Raw genomic sequence first — 18,324 nt, forward strand, 5'->3', positions numbered from 1 at the left:
ATTAGATATGTTGTTGCTTTATGGTTCATGAGGTACGAGGCTACAAGGCCCATGTTTTAAGATTAACCAGAGGATGTAGGTGCTGCACTCTTGTGAAAACTCTTATCTTAGGTAAAGCGCAAACTATCTTATTGAGCCGACCGCCAAATTACAACACGAGAGAAACATGCCGGCAATTAACTCATTAGTTATGTATAATCATGGGTAGACGTTATAAATGTGTTGTAGATAAACAAATTATGCATATGAGTTTCTATTACCAGTTAATGATGTGTTAGGAGAAAGTCTTCTTGTTAGTGGAGTGCTCTGGAAAACAGACTTTTGCACTAGACTAGATGAGAGTGTTGGGGTGTTTGCGGTGGTGGGCGATAGAGAAGGGAGTGATTGAGGGAATTACGGGTGCGAAGGAAGGAGAGGATGAGGTACTGTAGGAAGTGAAGTGTGTGGGTGGAAGGGAGGGAGGGAAGAAGAGAGGCGAGGAAGAGAGGAGAGACAGAAAGGGTTGAGCTGGTTTCCAGTGACTGAATGAATGGCACTGCAGCGGTAATAAATCAGCCCAAACACTGCAGCTGAGTCCCCCCCCCCACCCCCCCCCACACACACACAAACACACACACAGACACACACACACAGACACACACACACACACACACACACACACACACACACACACACACACACACACACACACACACACACACACACACACACACACACAGACACACACACACACACACACACGCACAAACACACGCATGCACGCACACAATGTGCACTGTTGCATGCATGAGTGCATTCTCATATAGACGCCTAACACACACACACACACACACACAGGCTTATTAACACACTGACTTTAAAACACTGTCACACACACTCATCCATTCCAACCTACACAATCCCATATTCTTAGTCAAGATAATAAAACTGATGAATAAACCGATTTACACATACAATATCTCTTCTCAATTCGCCCACTTGTATGTTTGCATACTGTTACATACATGAGAGCATTTGCAATATCACTCACATATGGTACATTCATTTACTGACAACCTAAGTTGTTTTATAAGTGGTACTGTAATTGACACAGGTTGTGAATTGCGATAACTGAATATTGTTGCCATAATGTTATAACATGGCACACAATGTTGAGCGTGGCATAATTCTGTCTCTCTTTCTGTATCTCAGAGACCAAGCAGGAGTTGGAGGACCTCACAGCTGACATCAAGAAGACAGCCAATAAAGTCCGCTCAAAATTAAAAGGTAAGTATAAAATGAAAATGGAAAATGTTGTGTGAAACACTAGAAAACATTGCGTCTGAAAAACACCACGTCAACCAATACCGCACGGTGTTAAGTTGTCCACGCCTCAGCTAGATGTTGAACACAAGATTAGAACCTCTTGGCCATGAAGGAAATGGTGTCAACCCGACCCTATATATTTTTTCCATTTTCAATCTGAACTACTAAAACACTTGCTCAGAGCCAGAACACTTGCTTCATTAGATTACCTGACTAGAACACTGATGGTCAGATAAAGCCATTTATGTAACGGCAACACTGTAGCGCAAATAAAAACACAAGACAATGTTTAGTCTTTATCGGCCCCTTAAATCAGAGAGCGTTTGGCCTCAAGGGAGTCCCCGTGATTTCAGGCCCAACATACTAAAACAAAATGGTTACGATGGACAAAAATAAAGATATTTGTTACATCTAGTGGCCCCCTGCAATAACGTCAAATGAGCGTCTCAGGGACTTTTGTTAAGGACAAGAGTCAACTGGGGTCAGAGGATCATTTCCAACAATTGTATTTTTAATGAGGGGAGAATTATAGCTAAGAGCAAAGCTGAGGCGGCTAAATGTGAACTGCATTGAGAGTTAACAGTTCAAGGACATTCCTGCATTAATGTGTGGCGGTCGAGCAGTGAATTCATCTATCTGGGAGTTCCAACCAACCATTCGCCCCAATACACATCCCATTCACACTCGCACATGCACACTGAAAGCTGCTTTGATGGTGCATATCGGTCTATAATTGCAATCCCCACAATGTCTTTCTGTTTTTGTCCTTTAACGAACATGGATCAGCTTTTCATGTTTTCATTTTCCATATGTATCTCGAACGTACAGACAAATATTTGCATACGTTGAGTATACGGAACATTCTGCAGTCTCGCAAGTGTGTGTTTGTTTGAACCTTATCCGTGATATCGTTTGTAAACACAATAGTCTCTCTCATGTGGTAGATGTATAATATAAGTGAGTAGTAAAGATCAAAACAGAGAGCATACAAAAATCTTGGATACTCTTTGATTTGACACGACACTGAAAAAAATGCAGAATTTGTCCCCAAAAATTTTTTTTTACAGTATCATTGCTGTACATTTCAACCGTACCCACTGTGAACACGTGAATACATGCAAATCATTTGGCAATTAAATCAGCTCGTCAGCCGCCTAGTTAAACATACAGTAGAGAGCAGAGAAAATACTTCAGGGGTTTTGCTGTAGAAAATAGGTTGTCTCTGGTGATCCCCCCCAAGGGGCATATTATAAAAAGCAAAGCCGCAATGGAGTAGACATCACTTTTGTCATCCAAACGCCTTCTGCCTCCAGCCTCTGCCCTCAGACTGCCAGCATGTCAGGTCGCATATCAGTTGACGCCGGGATCTAGGAGCAATATGTTGCTTTGCTCAACATTTCCTAATAACTACTAAAGTGAGAATTGACAAATGTCCTTTAAAAACTGTACTAGGACTTGATGGTGTAGCAATTGATATTTTCTTCTTCTTAGGAATACTGTCTTGTGCCTCATAATGTTTTATTGAAAATGCTTTTTTACAAATGTAAGAACTACCATTTACAGTTGCTCACCAGTCTAGATTGTACATTAAGAAGCAACCTCTTTAGACTCCCAATACACTGAATAGTGCATTCAACCACCATCAGTACAGCAAAAGTAATAACATTCAGATGAATTGAATGCCAAGCTGCATTATACACTGCGCTCCAAAAATGCACCGTTTTCCATCAGACCTCGTGTGAAAGATCAACTTAGGTTGACAGGCGACCGCTACACTACGCTATGCTACTACTCTGCTTCCTTGTAGAGTATGTCATGCGGTAGCTTTGCAGTCCAGGAGAGAGAAGCAGCTCCTGTCTCACCTAGTCAGACAAAGTGTTTAACCAACAGAACAACAATGATCAATGACCTTTCAACCAGCCAAGTAGAGTGTTGATATTTACTGAAAAGCAAGTAAACCCCTTGTTTAAGACCACATTAAGGAGACCCCCCCTTGGCATTATTTTGCAAATCAGCTGAGTCATGACACAGTGAAAAATGAAAAGGCAGCAAGCCAGAGGAAGTGCCTCACTGGGGAGCGCTGCTGTACTGTAGCTAGGTAGCTGACCAATCGTAGATCCACCACTAAAGATAGATGCTCAACTATACTGTGGCTTCTCTGGATTGGTCAGGATGTTATGCGACGATAGGGAAGCCATCATAGAGAGATACTGTATGACCTCATAGATGCTGTGGGTAAGTACTCTATAGATTCCCTGCGTTATCCACATTACCACAGGTGCACTACACAAGATACAAGACCAAAGATAGGTCAAGAATACGTCACATAAAATCAATCATTTCAGAGACGCAAACTAAAACAAATCATACTTATTATATGTAGTTGATACCAATATACCTGAAGCACCACGAGTTAAACATCTCAAACATCTCAAACATCTCAGTGTCCAACCCACTCGCTGCAGATAGACCACTACTAAGATACTATACAAACGCGCACAAGAGGTCTGATTTTGGGATGTGAATTCAAAATACCGGTAGGAGTTTCAGACTAATCTCCTTTGATGTATAAGCTCCCTCTGAAGACAGATAGGAAACCGCTCACTCAAAGGTGCTGAGTCGCATTCCTCTAGCTTCGTTCTTAATTTTAGTCCAATAATCTAGAAGACTCCCACTCATCTGGTTGTTTCTTCTAAATTGCATCACAAAATACTTTGATGCTGAGAGAGAGCTTCCTCTATCAAAGTTAATGAACGGTGATGGGACATTGGCATCTAGGCACCATGCAGCAGCAGCAAAGCATCCAATCAGCAATATGGAAATCTCCTTTGTTATTGATCTAAGGTGGGTTCAAAGTCGGCCTAGCTTATAGGAAGAGTATGCGCCATACGGTGAGACAATTCATCTGGAATATAACAGGGGAACTCTTTGTTATTTATTTTAATTTTATTTATTGAACCTTTATTTAACTAGGCAAGTCAGTTAAGAACAAATTCTTATTTTACCATGATGGCCTACCTCTAACCCTCCCCTAACCCGGATGACGCTGGGCCAATTGTGTGCCGCCCTATGGGACTCCTGATCACGGCCGGTTGTGATACAGCCGGGATCGAACCAGGGTCTGTAGTGACGCCTCTAGCACTGAGATGCTTTGCCTTAGACCGCTGCGCCACTCGGGAGCCTAAAAGAGGTTAAGAGGTGGAGATATTGTGAGGTGGGTTGTGCAGTTAAATTGACAATCTTACGAAGCTTAATGAAGCCTTTATGAATCCTACATAGATGATTCACAAATGCAAATGTTATACAATGGGTGATATAATAGGTCCTTACATCTGGTGCTTTCGTTTGACATTCTTTTATTTCTCAATTTTCTCTTCATTGTTTTTGGAAATGCTCTTGGGGAAGGTCACATAGACAGAGAGAGAAAACCAATGTTAAACGATGGTGCACAAAAGATGTTTGAATAATCACATACAATACACAATATTGGTAATCACATTATCTCGTAGTTGTGAGAAACCCAACATTTGTCCATAAATATGTATCAGGAATTACCTTTTTTTTTCAAAAGCTTTTTAAGGACACTGCCTCTATTTAAAAGGGTCTTGTCAGAATCCCCCGAATGTGTTATTTGGGATGAATATTTCATAGTTTTGGGAACATTGTATTTGTTCAGGAGATGGTATGTCATAAACTGACAGTTTGACATCCCAAAATACTGCTATTGCTCTGTTTTGCTGATCCAAATGAAATGCATCAAGGGCATTTTACACAGTTACATCACATTTAGAACACAACTGGAAAATAATGTTTGGTTTGTGGTCAGCAACACTATGGGCCCGATTCAGACTTAGGAAATCTATTCCTTTTTGACGCATTTTGATTTAAAAAGCAACTGCCCCCAAAAAGCAACTTCTCGTTTTGAAAATGATCTACAGAGCCTTCAGAAAGTATTCACACCCCTTGAATTGTTCCACATTTTGTTGTGTTACAGTCTGAATTTGAAATGGACTACATTCAGATTTTGTGTCACTGATCTACACACAATACCCATAATGTCAAAGTGGAATAATGTTTTAGAAATGTTTACAAATTAATAACATTTTAAGTTGAAATGTCTTGAGTCAATAAGCATTCAATCCTTTTGTTATGGCAAGCCTAAATAAGTTCAGGACTAAAAATTTGCTTAACAAGTCATATAACATGATTTTTAAATGACTACCCCATCTCTGTACCCCATATATACAATTATTTGTAAGGGCCCTAAGTCGAGTAGTGAATTCCAGGCACACATTCAACCACAAAGACCAGGGAGGTTTTCCTATGGTTCGCAAAGAAGGGCACATATTGGTAGATGGGTAAAAAAAAGCAGACATTGAATATTCCTTTGAGCATGGTGCTGTTATTAATTACACTTTGGATGGGATTTCAATATACCCACTCACTACAAAGATACAGGCGCCCTTCCTAAATCCGTTACCGGAGAGGGAGGAAAGCGCTCAGTGAAAAGAAGGAAGCCTGTACAGGACAAAAATATTCCAAAACATGTATCTTGTTTGCAAAAAGGCACTAAAGTAATACTGTAAAAAATGTGGCAAAGAAATGACATTTTTGTCCTCAATACAAAGTGTTATGTTTAGGGCAAATCTGAGTACCACTCTTCTTATTTTCAAGAATGGTGGTGGCTGCTTCACGTTATGGGTATGCTTGTCATCTGCAAGGACTAGGGATTTTTTTAGGATAAAAAGAAACAGAATAGAGCTAAGCACATGCAAAATCATTGAGGAAACCTAGTTCAGTCTGCTTTCCAACAGACACTTGGAGATAAATGCACCTTTCAGCAGGATAATAACCTAAAACATAAGGCCAAATACAAACTGGAGTTGCTTACCAAGTCTGGAGTTGCTTACCACATAAAGTGAAGTACTACAAAAAAGGTTTTCATGTGATCATATGTGAAGTTAATGTGATAACGTGACAACATGTAAAGCAACCTGTGATAACATGAAACTACACGTCAAAATGTGATCACAGGCGAAGTGTTCCATGAACACAGGTTTTCACATATTACATTTTATATGAAATCATGTGATTTTCCACATGTGAAATCATGTGGTTTTTTTCTGTAAAGGTGGCATTGAATGTTCCTCAGTTGCACAGTTACAGTTTTGCCTTAAATCGGCTTGAATATCTATGGATAGACTTGAAAATGGTTGTCTAGCAATGATCAACAACCAAATTGACAGAGCTAGAAGAATTTTGAAAATAATAATGTGCAAATGTTGCACAATCCAGCTGTGGAAAGCTCTCAGAGACTTACCCAGAAAGACTCACAGCTGTAATCGCTGCCAAAGGTGGTTCTACAAAGTATTGACTCAGCAGTGGGAATACTTATGTAAATGAGATCTTTCATTATTTAATTTTCAATAAATTAGCAAAAATGTCTAAAAACATGTTTTCACTTTGTCATTATGGGTATTGGGTGTAAAATCAATCCACAATCCATTGTGAATTCAGGCTGTAACACAACAAAATGTGGAATAATTCAAGGGGTCTGAATACTTTCTGAAGGTACTGTATATTTATAATCCCTTATCCAAACTGATTATTAATTTACCTAGGTCTTATCAATCAATCAATCAATCAATTTTATTTTATATAGCCCTTCGTACATCAGCTAATATCTCAAAGTGCTGTACAGAAACACAGCCTAAAACCCCAAACAGCTAGTAATGCAGGTGTAGAAGCACGGTGGCTAGGAAAAACTCCCTAGAAAGGCCAAAACCTAGGAAGAAACCTAGAGAGGAACCAGGCTATGAGGGGGGGCCAGTCCTCTTCTGGCTGTGCCGGGTGGAGATTATAACAGAACTATGCCAAGATGTTCAAAAATGTTCATAAGTGACAAGCATGGTCAAATAATAATCATGAATAATTTTCAGTTGGCTTTTCATAGCTGATCATTAAGAGTTGAAAACAGCAGGTCTGGGACAGGTAGGGGTTCCATAACCGCAGGCAGATGAGTTGAAACTGGAATAGCAGCAAGGCCAGGCGGACTGGGGGCAGCAAGGAGTCACCACGGCCGGTAGTCCCGACGTATGGTCCTAGGGCTCAGGTCCTCCTAGAGAAAGAGAGAAGGAGAAAATTAGAGAGAGCCAAGATTTTCAAAATGTTCATAAATGACAAGCATGGTCAAATAATAATCAGGAATAAATCTCAGTTGGCTTTTCATAGCCGATCATTAAGAGTTGAAAACAGCAGGTCTGGGACAGGTAGGGGTTTCGTAACCGCAGGCAGAACAGTTGAAACTGGAATAGCAGCAAGGCCGGGCAGACTGGGGACAGCAAGGTGTCAGCATGCCCGGTAGTCCTGACGTATGGTCCTAGGGCTCAGGTTCTCAGAGAGAAAGAGAGAACGAGAGAATTAGAGAGAGCATACTTAAATTCACACAGGACACTGGATAAGACAGGAGAAGTACTCCAGGTATAACCAACTGACCCTAGCCCCCCGACACATAAACTACTGCAGCATAAATACTGGAGGCTGAGACAGGAGCGGTCAGGAGACACTGTGGCCCCATCCGAAGAAAACCCCGGACAGGGCCAAATAGCCCGTACCAGTTTCTGAATTACAGTGCATGGAGATTGATGTTATTTCTATAAAGGTGGCGTAAAGGTGGTGGAATTAGAAGGGAATTAAGTCAAGGTCAGAATACAGCGTATCGGGAAACACACCTCTGCCACACCTCCAGTTCTATGATGCCCCCCCCCCCAAACGAACAGGTGGTTTAAGTTCAAGGTCAGAATATACGCTTAGAGAGAAAAGTGCATAAAAAGGGAATAAAGTTCCATTAACGCCATAACTCGGGTCTGAATTCCCTCTATCAGGTTTGGTACTGTATAATGACCCATTAGGTAAAATTACCTCTATCTGTTGTAAAACAGCATACTTTTATCATTAGGCCTGGGTCTATTTGTAATTGTAGCATTAGCACATTGCCCATGACATACTAATTGCTCCACCCAAGATGGCGAAATGTTAGCATATTAGCATGCTAGCTATATTACCTGACTGTGATGGTGAGGTAATTGACTGAAGTTCAGTGGAAGATGGGCAATCTCCTTTTCGTTTTGGCGGTTCCATTGTTCATTTCTCACAATTTCTTGCCTCTTTCGCAGCAATCGAGCAGAGCATTGAGCAGGAGGAGGGGCTGAACAGATCATCTGCAGACCTGCGAATTCGTAAGACACAGGTGAGTCACTCACTCTATCTGCTGCACATCCACTGTGGAGATGCCAAGTACCAAAAATGTGTTGATCAAACATAAAGCTGCTGGTGAATCATAAAGATAGAGAATACACGGCTTCACCACAACTTTAGCCTACTGCCAACCACCCTTTTGCAGACCTGGCTTTGAAAAAGAAACGAAAAGAAATACTATTTGAATTCAGGTCTGGATTTAAAGCCATACTGCTATTGTACCATGTGGCCTGATGCCTACCCATAACACCACTACTTAGGCCTAGAGTATAAATCTTCATATAGTAGGAGACTTAAGGGATACCTCTATGAAGCGGGAATTCCTAAGGCCTTCATGACCATGGACTGTCATGCACCACTGAATGTAAACGCTCATTGACATCCATTTATCTTTTGACATGATAGAAAAGGTGTTAAAACCTCTACAGAGTACCTAACCCGGATCCGGGAGCACCCCCCACCTCCCCCACACTGATTAGCATCGCTAGCATAGCGTCACAATTAAATAGTAGCATCTAAATATCATTAAATCACAAGTCCAAGACACCCAATGAAAGACACAGATCTTGTGAATAAAACCACCATTTCAGATTTTTTAAATGTTTTACAGGGAAGACAAAATATGTAAATCTATTAGCTAAACACGTTAGCAAAAGACACCATTTTCTTACTCCAACAGTTTCTTACTCCATCAGGTGCTATCACCAATTCGGCTAAACTAAGATATTGATAGCCACAAACCAACAAACAAATTCATAAGATGACAGTCTGATAACATATTTATGGTATAGCATAGTTTTTTTTTTTTAAATGTGCATTTTTCAGGTATAAATCACAGTTCTACATTGCAGCTGCAATCTGATATAGTGCTGATGCAGCTAGAACAATTACAGAGACCAACGTTATATAACTAATTACTTGTCTTAAAACATTTCAGAAAAAATACACAGCGTACAGACATTGAAAGCCCAACATCTGGTGAATCCAAACAATATTTCAGATTTTTTAAATGTTTTATAGCGAAAACAAAATGTAGCGCTAAATTAGCATAACCAGGCCAGCCAGAACCAGCTGGACGCGCCCGACCAGTTCACATGCACGACAGATATATGAAATAACATCGTAAATTGGGTCTTACTATTGCTGGTCTTTCATCAGAATGTTGATCAAGGTGTCCTTAGTCCTGATGAGTCGTTCAATCCATTCACAATGGCAACTTCCCCTCTTCATTTAGCCTGGGTACTGGTCGACTGGCACGGTCCCTGTCCAAAGTTAAAAAACTCAAAGAACGGAACACGGCAAAAATTCTAATAATCTGATTAAACTATATTGAAAAAACATACATTACGGTGATATGGTCACATGTATCAAACAAACTTCGAGACGGAGATAGTTTTCATCCGTAACGTCAGCATAACAAAAGACAATGGCTTCTCTAAAACGCGCATCTCAGAAAACCGGAAGTTGTCGGTCACGCTAAAGAAATAGGTCTTATTTCACGTCAGTACAAGATAAACAAAAAATTTCTCCTCTGACGTCTTCCAGACACCCAGAGGAAGAAGAAGGAAGTGTGTTTCGGGTCATAGGTGGCGTGACCATATATAGGCAGAGCGTTGAAGCGAGCATACACATCTTGCAATCTTCTTCTGGCTCAGGGAAAGTGCTGTGAAATGACCTGTGTTTCACTCAGAGACAAAATTGGAACGGTTTTAGAAACCATAGCTTGTTTTCTATCCAATGGTATATGGTTATATGCATATAGTAACAGCAATAATTGAATAAGAGGCAGTTTAATCTGTAGAGGCAATTATGCTAATGCGAAACAGCACCCCCTGTATTCTCAAGAAGTTTTTAAATTGATCATGTCATTTCAATGACTGATGAACTAAGTGATTATGTAGCACATAAGAAAGGCCCTATGAAAGATATATTCAAATGTACTTTTAAGATTAAACAACTTGGCATATATCAAGTGTTTTAGAGTCGAAATGTGCTAAAAAACAAAGGATTAAAGATTAGGATAAATGTTCTGCTGGCTTGGGGTAGGTCCTCCCCCTTAGGTTCAAACCTGTTCTCGAATTAACCGGTGATGGTGAATGAAGCTTCATTCTCATATAAAGATTCATTAGGTTATGACGTCTGTATGAGGACTAATTATCTTTTACATAGAAACACATTTAAAAGCCTTTGTTTAGAGTGCCTCCAGAAAGTATTCACACTCCTTGAATTGTTCCACATTTTGTTGTGTTACAGTCTGAATTTGAAATGGACTACATTCAGATTTTGTGTCACTGATCTACACACAATACCCGTAATGTCAAAGTGGAATAATGTTTTTAGAAATGTTTACATGATGTTTACAAAAAAAAAAAAAAGTAACACAAAAACCAAAGGTATGTTCTTTGAATATGAAGTGAAATTATGATGGCACCGCCTTCTCTGAATGGAATTGTGAAAGATTGTCAGACTGCTCAAAGACAAACAGTTATCAATTGTGGCAGGAGGGAGAGTCCTTTTTACCTTTTACTGCGGTGGGCTAAATTAGGGTCACACAGAGTGTTTCTTGGTAGTTTAAACAAATCTACTTTTAAACCAAATTATACACCTCACACACACATGTTATGGGCTTAAAAGAGAAGACACCTGTACCATGTCAGATATAGAGTTGAAATTTATTCAATTTTGAGTTTGCACCCCAATATTACACATTTTATATACTGAACAAAAATATAAACGCAACATGCAACAATTTCAAAGATTTTACTGAGTTACAGTCCATATAAGGAAATCGGTCAATTTAAATAAATTCATTAGGCCCTAATCTATCGATTTCACATGACTGGGCAGGGTCCACCCGCTCGGGAGCCAGGCCCAGCCAATCAGAAGGAGTTTTTCCCCACAAAAGGGCTTTATCACAGACAGAAATACTCCTCAGTACCCGTGCTCCTCCCCTCAGGCGATCCCGCTTGTGTAGGACACAAATCTGGAGGTCCTGGGCTGGCGTGATTACACATGGTCTGCAGTTGAGGCCTGTTAGACATACTGCCCAATTCTCTAAAACGACGTGGTAGAGCAATGAACATTGACTTCTCTAGCAACAGCTCTGGGTGACATTCCTGCAGTCATCGTGACAATTGCACACTCCCTCAAAACTTGAGATATCTGTGGCATTGTGTTGTGTGACAAAACTGCACATTTTAGAGTGGCCTTTTATTGTCTCCAGCACAATGTGCACCTGTGTAATGATCATGCTGTTTAATCAGCTTCTTGATATGTCATACCTGTCAGGTGGATGGATTATCTTGACAAATGCTACAATGCTCACTAACAGGGGTGTAAACAAACATTTTAGAGAAATAAACTTTTTGTGCGTATCGAACATTTCTAGGATCTTTTATTTCAGCTCACGAAACATGGGACCAACACTTTACATGTTGTGTTTATATTTTTGTTCAGTATACATCACAGAAGACAGAACTATAACAAAACCGTTTGACATAGAAACACCAGATTTTCAGCAGGTAAAGAATTCTTTTTTTTTTAGGAATGATGAATTAATGAAAAATAGTATTAACATTTCACCCACGAGGCCACTAGTCATTTGACTGCAGGAAAGGGCTATGGGACCTTTGAATAAGCCGCACCACTGCCCTGCAGTATGAAGAGGAGCGACACAGAAACAGTACCAACATTATTCACATACAGTGGGGTCTGAAATGATTGACACCCTTGATAAAGATGAGCAATAATGACTGTATAAAATAAATCATTTTAAATACTAAGCTATACTGTGTGTTCAAAACATTTGGAAAATATGTTATTTTATACTAATACAATTGCTCTAAAAGGTAAGGGTTAAAATTATTGACAGATTCTTATAAATAAAGTAGTCAAAAGTTTAGTATTTGGTCCAATATTCCTAGCACGCAATAACTACATCAAATTTGTGACTCTACAAACTTGTTGGATACATTTGCAGTTCCTTTTGGTTGTGTTTCAGATAATTTTGTGCCCAATAGAAATTAATGGTAAATAATGTATAGTGTCATTTTGGACTCACTTTTTTTTTTTAAATAAATAAGAATAGAGTATGTTTCTAAACACTTCTTCATTAATGTGGATGCTACCATGATTATGGATAATCCTGAATGAATTGGGAATAATAATAAGTGAGAAAGTCACAGAGGGTCAAAAATCATACCCCTAAGACATCTCTCACCGTTACCAATAACAGAGGAGTATGATTTTTGACCCTCTGTGACATCCTTATTCACGATTTGTTCGGGATTATCCATAATGTAGTCGTTGCATGCTAGGAATATGGGACCACATACTACACGTTTGACTGCTATATTTATAAGAATCTTTAGGGGTGTCACTAATTTTGACCCCTACCTTTTTGAGTAAAAATAATGTTACTTGTTAAACAAAGTCATCTCTTTCTCTGAGCAATTGTATTAGTATAAAATAATATAATCCCCCCTAGTTTTGAGCATATAATATAGTTCAGTATTTGAATTATTATCAAGTGGTGTCAATCATTTCAGAACCCACAGTGTACCAATACAAGTACAATGGCAAAGGTGACATTTCCCATATCAAATCACATGAACAACTCTACATACTCAGTATAGCCCACCTAAACATTCAATCAAGCTGTGCACTGAATTGTGCCTTTTTCAAAACAACACCACTTTCCTTTAAACCACCCAAATGTTTATTCATTTGAAATTCAGATCATCTCACTCTGAACCAATGTTCTTCAGAGGTGGCCAGAAAGGACATCTGTCATTGTAGGCTCTTGACTCTCTCAACCACCTGATCCTCTGACTCACTGCCACTAATCCAGCCTCTCTTCCATCCTCACCATAGCTACACTTACAAAAAACGGGTTCCAAAAGGGTTCGTCGGCCGTCCCATTAGGATAGCCCTTTTTGGTTTGAGGTAGAACCCTTCTTTGTTCCAGGTAGAACTATTTTGGGTTCCTTGTAGAACCATCTCTGTAAAGGGTTCTACCTGGAACCAAAAAGGGTTCTTCAGAGAGTTCTACTATGGGGACAGCCGAAATAACCCTTTTAGGTTCTAGATAGCACCTTTTTTCTAAGAGGGTACCTCGCCCTTATTCTCTGCCTTGCATTGTTAGTGGGTTGTTCAGGCAAGCGGAGAAGGAGACACTGCTGGGCTGAATCTCAGGCCTTCCCTCCAGCACACAGAATTTAGCCATCCTTGCTTTGACCCCTGCCTGTATTATTTTCAGCAGTAATTCAATGCACAAGGCTCAGTGATACTCAATGATCCCCTCTGGTGGTCGGAACATTCAACTGCCACTGTCATTGACTTTGCAGCATCAGCAAAATCTCTAACGCAGCAGCCATTATTTGAATGGAGGTGCATGTGTGCATACATATAAAGGCGTTTCTGCCATTTTCATCAAGGCTATGATTGATGTGCACTGCAAATGGCCAATTAGGCATCATCACAGTATCAGATGGTGTTGATGGACCTTATTTGTGATTTTCTTTGCTCCAGTGGCCACTCCCTAACCCCCCTCCCATCTGATCTCCCTGTGTCTGTCCTGTTAGCACTCGACGCTGTCACGCAAGTTTGTAGAGGTGATGACCGAGTACAACACCACGCAGTCCAAATACAGGGACCGCTGCAAGGACCGTATCCAGAGACAGCTGGAGATCAGTGAGTATCTGTAGCCCACCACCATCATAGGGCACAGTTAATACACCACTGACATTAGATACTATACTCTATATCGGGGATCATCAACGAGATTCAGCCACGGGCCGATTTTCTGTTGAGTGGGTGGTCGGGGGGCCGGAACATAATTACAAATAATTTGTGGACTGCAGATTGATCTCATGAAGCCCAAACATATATAATGTTTGACTACAACGTTATAATTTCAAGCCTTGCTTACACTTGTATACAATCACGTGTCTCTCTATTATGCGTGGGAATATTTGGGAATACATTTCTTCAATTAAAATCAATTGGAGCTGATTTCCTGGTGTTTTTACAGTCTTTTATATCCAACAATTATTTATTTTTTATTTTTTATGCAAACTTTTTGGGGGGCGGGGAGGGAGCAGAAAAATTTGGGGGACAAATGTTTCCACCCGCGGGCCAAATTCGATCCGTGGGCCACCAGTTGGGGAACCCTGCTCTATATAGTATCTATGTATGGAGACACTATACAAGTACAGTTCATAGTGAATAGAACCATACACAGACATTACAGTATATTGACATTATCAACCATTATCAGCGTTCTTTGTCAATTACTTTGTTAAAATGGCTGCACAAATACAATACAATTGATTGGTTGATTGATTTAGTGATTGGTAATAAATCAACAAGACTAATGCCATACACACACATGCTGACAGCAGACAGGGTAACACTGACTGACAAGGAAGTACGTTAGTATCTTACACAAGAAATAGCCAGAGTTCTTACTAAATATACACTGGTACCCAACAGCGCTGACACAAAAATGGGCTTTGCAGACGTAAGGATATTTTCAAGGCAGCCCCACTGACCTTCATATGAGACAGACTGGAATTCACAGACAGTGAGTATCCTTTTAATACTGAAGTATTAGATAATACTGAAGTACACAGATACAGACACTGGCAAGTGTTTCATACACAACTCACAGCCACAGTGACATCTGAGATCCAGACATCAACTAATATTATGCACAGACACAGTATTTTTCAAAGACTGGGGCAGACTAAACAGAATAGATGCATTTTAAGTTTATTGAGACGATACTAAGTAGACAGGGGATTTGAATGGCCACATATGACCACATATTAGCCAATAATAAGTTGTATAGTCATGTAGTTGTAGTCCAAAACAGAAGACTTTCCTTATAGTACAGGGAGAACTTCATTGTAATTTAGCTCGCACATTTCATTTAAAAGCTGTATTTTCTTTCATATTATTTAATTTGGAATAATATTTGTAGGATACCTTAGAGCTTTAAATTGATCTAGATTATTCTAGACATCTGGTTAGAGATACATGCTCTTTTTTAATTACTGCCCAGAATATGTGCTGTGCCTCAAATTGGCACTAAAACGGTGGAAATGTGTTGATTTAAATAACTAAACTGTAAGTGCATCAGGCAAAGTATTATGATAATTTGTTGGCAATATATTTCATTGTGTGTGTGTGTGTGTGTGTGTGTGTGTGTGTGTGTGTGTGTGTGTGTGTGTGTGTGTGTGTGTGTGTGTGTGTGTGTGTGTGTGTGTGTGTGTGTGTGTGTGTGTGTGTGTGTGTGTGTGTGTGCTCGGCAGCTGGGAGAACAACCACCAACGAGGAGCTGGAGGATATGCTGGAGAGTGGCAAGCTTGCCATTTTCACTGATGATGTGAGTACAACACCTGAGCCTGGCCATTCCCCATAGCAGACATATATCCACAGTGAAGGCACGGGGACCACAGACACTAATAACCTGTGTTGCTGGTCCTAGCTAACTCGCTACATCTGTCACGTTTGCATTCAATAAACTACTGCTATGTTGACTATTAGTGGTCCTGATATGGATTTTAACAGAAGACGAATGTTGATTATTACAGGTGGCAAAAGAACACATTCAAATCCTCTTCTCTCCTCATCTTCGGTCTCGTTCTCAACCCTCTGTTTTGGGTCCTTAGATCAAGATGGACTCTCAGATAGACAAGCAGGCCCTGAATGAGATTGAGACCCGACACACCGAGATCATCAAGCTGGAGAACAGCATCCGTGAGCTGCACGATATGTTTGTGGACATGGCCATGCTGGTCGAGAGCCAGGTAAAGTTTTGTTTATATTTGAAATGTTTTTAAAAGACGAATGAATTAATAAAAGCCCAGCTTTATGCCATTGGCCTTATGTTGAGCACATACTAGATTTGAATCGGCCTAACTCACACCAATGTCAAGGGTGTGGTTGAATTCTGCACTAATGGTATCAGAGTCGTTTTGTGATGTTAAAATGGAAACATTGGAGCATCTATGTATCTTCAAACTGAGCCTTACATCTTTCATAATGAAATCCGTCCAACTGCGATTTGGTTTTTGCCACGATTGACTGAGAACGGGGCAGATATTTGGAGCTGAGAGTTGAACATATGACATTTAGCCTCAGGCGTGTGGGTTCACGGGCGTATTTGAGTAATTGTGCTTTGAGACTAGAGAAGTTTTGCATGCAGTACATGTTTAGATTGAGACTGTGAGTAAAGACACTGTTGCCTGAACTAGTTCCACACCAATGAGCCATGCTGTGTAGCCATTCAGATAAACTCAGGCTACAACTGTAGCCTTTTGACATCCTGGTTTCATCAGTGTAGGCAGCTCTCTGCTGCTGGTGTTCAGTTATCTTAATTAATGGATTCTTACCGTATGTTCAGGGTTGTGGCTGTACGCAGTGGTTGCACTTAAGTTGAAATGGTATAACAAAGACTTGCACTTTAAAAATGCATTACAAAATACCTCACATGAATACTGGATGATATTCTAGATTTTCTGTCTTAAATGTGTTGGTAACATACTACAGTTTATCCCCAAAATGATGACAACATAATTAAGTTATATTTTCAAATATTTTCATATTTACAGAACATTTGTCAATATGACATAGAATCTCTATATGTGAGATACAATATGAGAATATTACGTTGCCAATTTTGATTCTCACTGTGAAGAAATGACCGTTGACTTCCACTAAGAGCCTATGAATCTCATCAGGACGACCTAAATTAGAAAATTGCTTCTGGGTAACAGGGAAATATGGTTTCTAAGATTAGCTCATGCACTGTAAACCGTTTGTGAGTTGGATTATTTCATCCAAACTACAATAGGGAGGAAAAACGCTTTTGAGTGACAATTCTTCTCTTTCTCTGGGGGCTTTTCCTCGTGGACAATATGCAATTGTGTGTGATGAATAAACATAGGTACTTAGCTACGCTCATCTCATTTATGTATCAATACTGTTGTTTCCTTTGGCAACATTATGCAGCACACAATGTTAAAGATCCATCCTTTAGATGGAAGACAACATGTAGATGATAAGTGGCTTCATCAATATCACTTACAGTACTTTGTAACTGGAATAAAAAGGAATAGAAAACAGCTGATATTTGTGCTAGAAGCTTTGTTTGGATTCGAAAGAACAGAAATACGATACCACACATGGGCCTTAAAAAAATATGATGCGGAAATGCATACAATGTGGTTGAGGCTGACTTAAAGTGGTAATAGACAAGGTATACTCCTCAGTCCGCTTGCATTTTGATGACGGTGCTTTTTGCTGTTTACAGGGAGAGATGATTGACAGAATTGAGTACAACGTGGAACACTCCGTGGACTTTGTGGAGCGGGCGGTGTCTGACACCAAGAAGGCTGTCAAATACCAGAGCCAGGCTCGCAAGGTAAGTCACAGTAACAGGCCTAACGCATATATTGTCTATACGCATAAATTCTTCAAGATGTTTTATCACTGTTACGTTGCTGTAACCCACATCCCCCACCTACATGAGGATGTATACATACTGTACATTCTAATATACATACTATACGTATGCCATAATATAAACACACAGACACACATACTAAAATAGACACAGCATCCTCCTACAGTCAATCATATCACGAAAGATTCATGTCCACCACCCCCTCATACTATATTATTAAAGAGCACACACACACACACACACACACACACACACACACACACACACACACACACACACACACACACACACAC

The 18,324-nt window shown here is 40.0% G+C and overlaps 1 protein-coding gene across 1 annotated transcript in view; it reads left to right on the forward strand.

Annotated features, from left to right (window-relative positions):
- LOC129828903 (syntaxin-1B) overlaps positions 1-18,324 on the forward strand; it is a 62,904-nt gene that overhangs the window by 36,591 nt on the left and 7,989 nt on the right. The window contains exons 4-9 of the mRNA XM_055890202.1: positions 1,192-1,266; positions 8,481-8,554; positions 14,145-14,253; positions 15,876-15,949; positions 16,236-16,373; positions 17,879-17,989. Coding sequence (XP_055746177.1) covers positions 1,192-1,266; positions 8,481-8,554; positions 14,145-14,253; positions 15,876-15,949; positions 16,236-16,373; positions 17,879-17,989 — 581 coding nt within the window. The remainder of the gene's footprint in view (positions 1-1,191; positions 1,267-8,480; positions 8,555-14,144; positions 14,254-15,875; positions 15,950-16,235; positions 16,374-17,878; positions 17,990-18,324) is intronic.

The sequence above is a fragment of the Salvelinus fontinalis genome, chromosome 2, assembly GCF_029448725.1.
Source record: "Salvelinus fontinalis isolate EN_2023a chromosome 2, ASM2944872v1, whole genome shotgun sequence".
NCBI classification, from domain to species: domain Eukaryota; kingdom Metazoa; phylum Chordata; class Actinopteri; order Salmoniformes; family Salmonidae; genus Salvelinus; species Salvelinus fontinalis.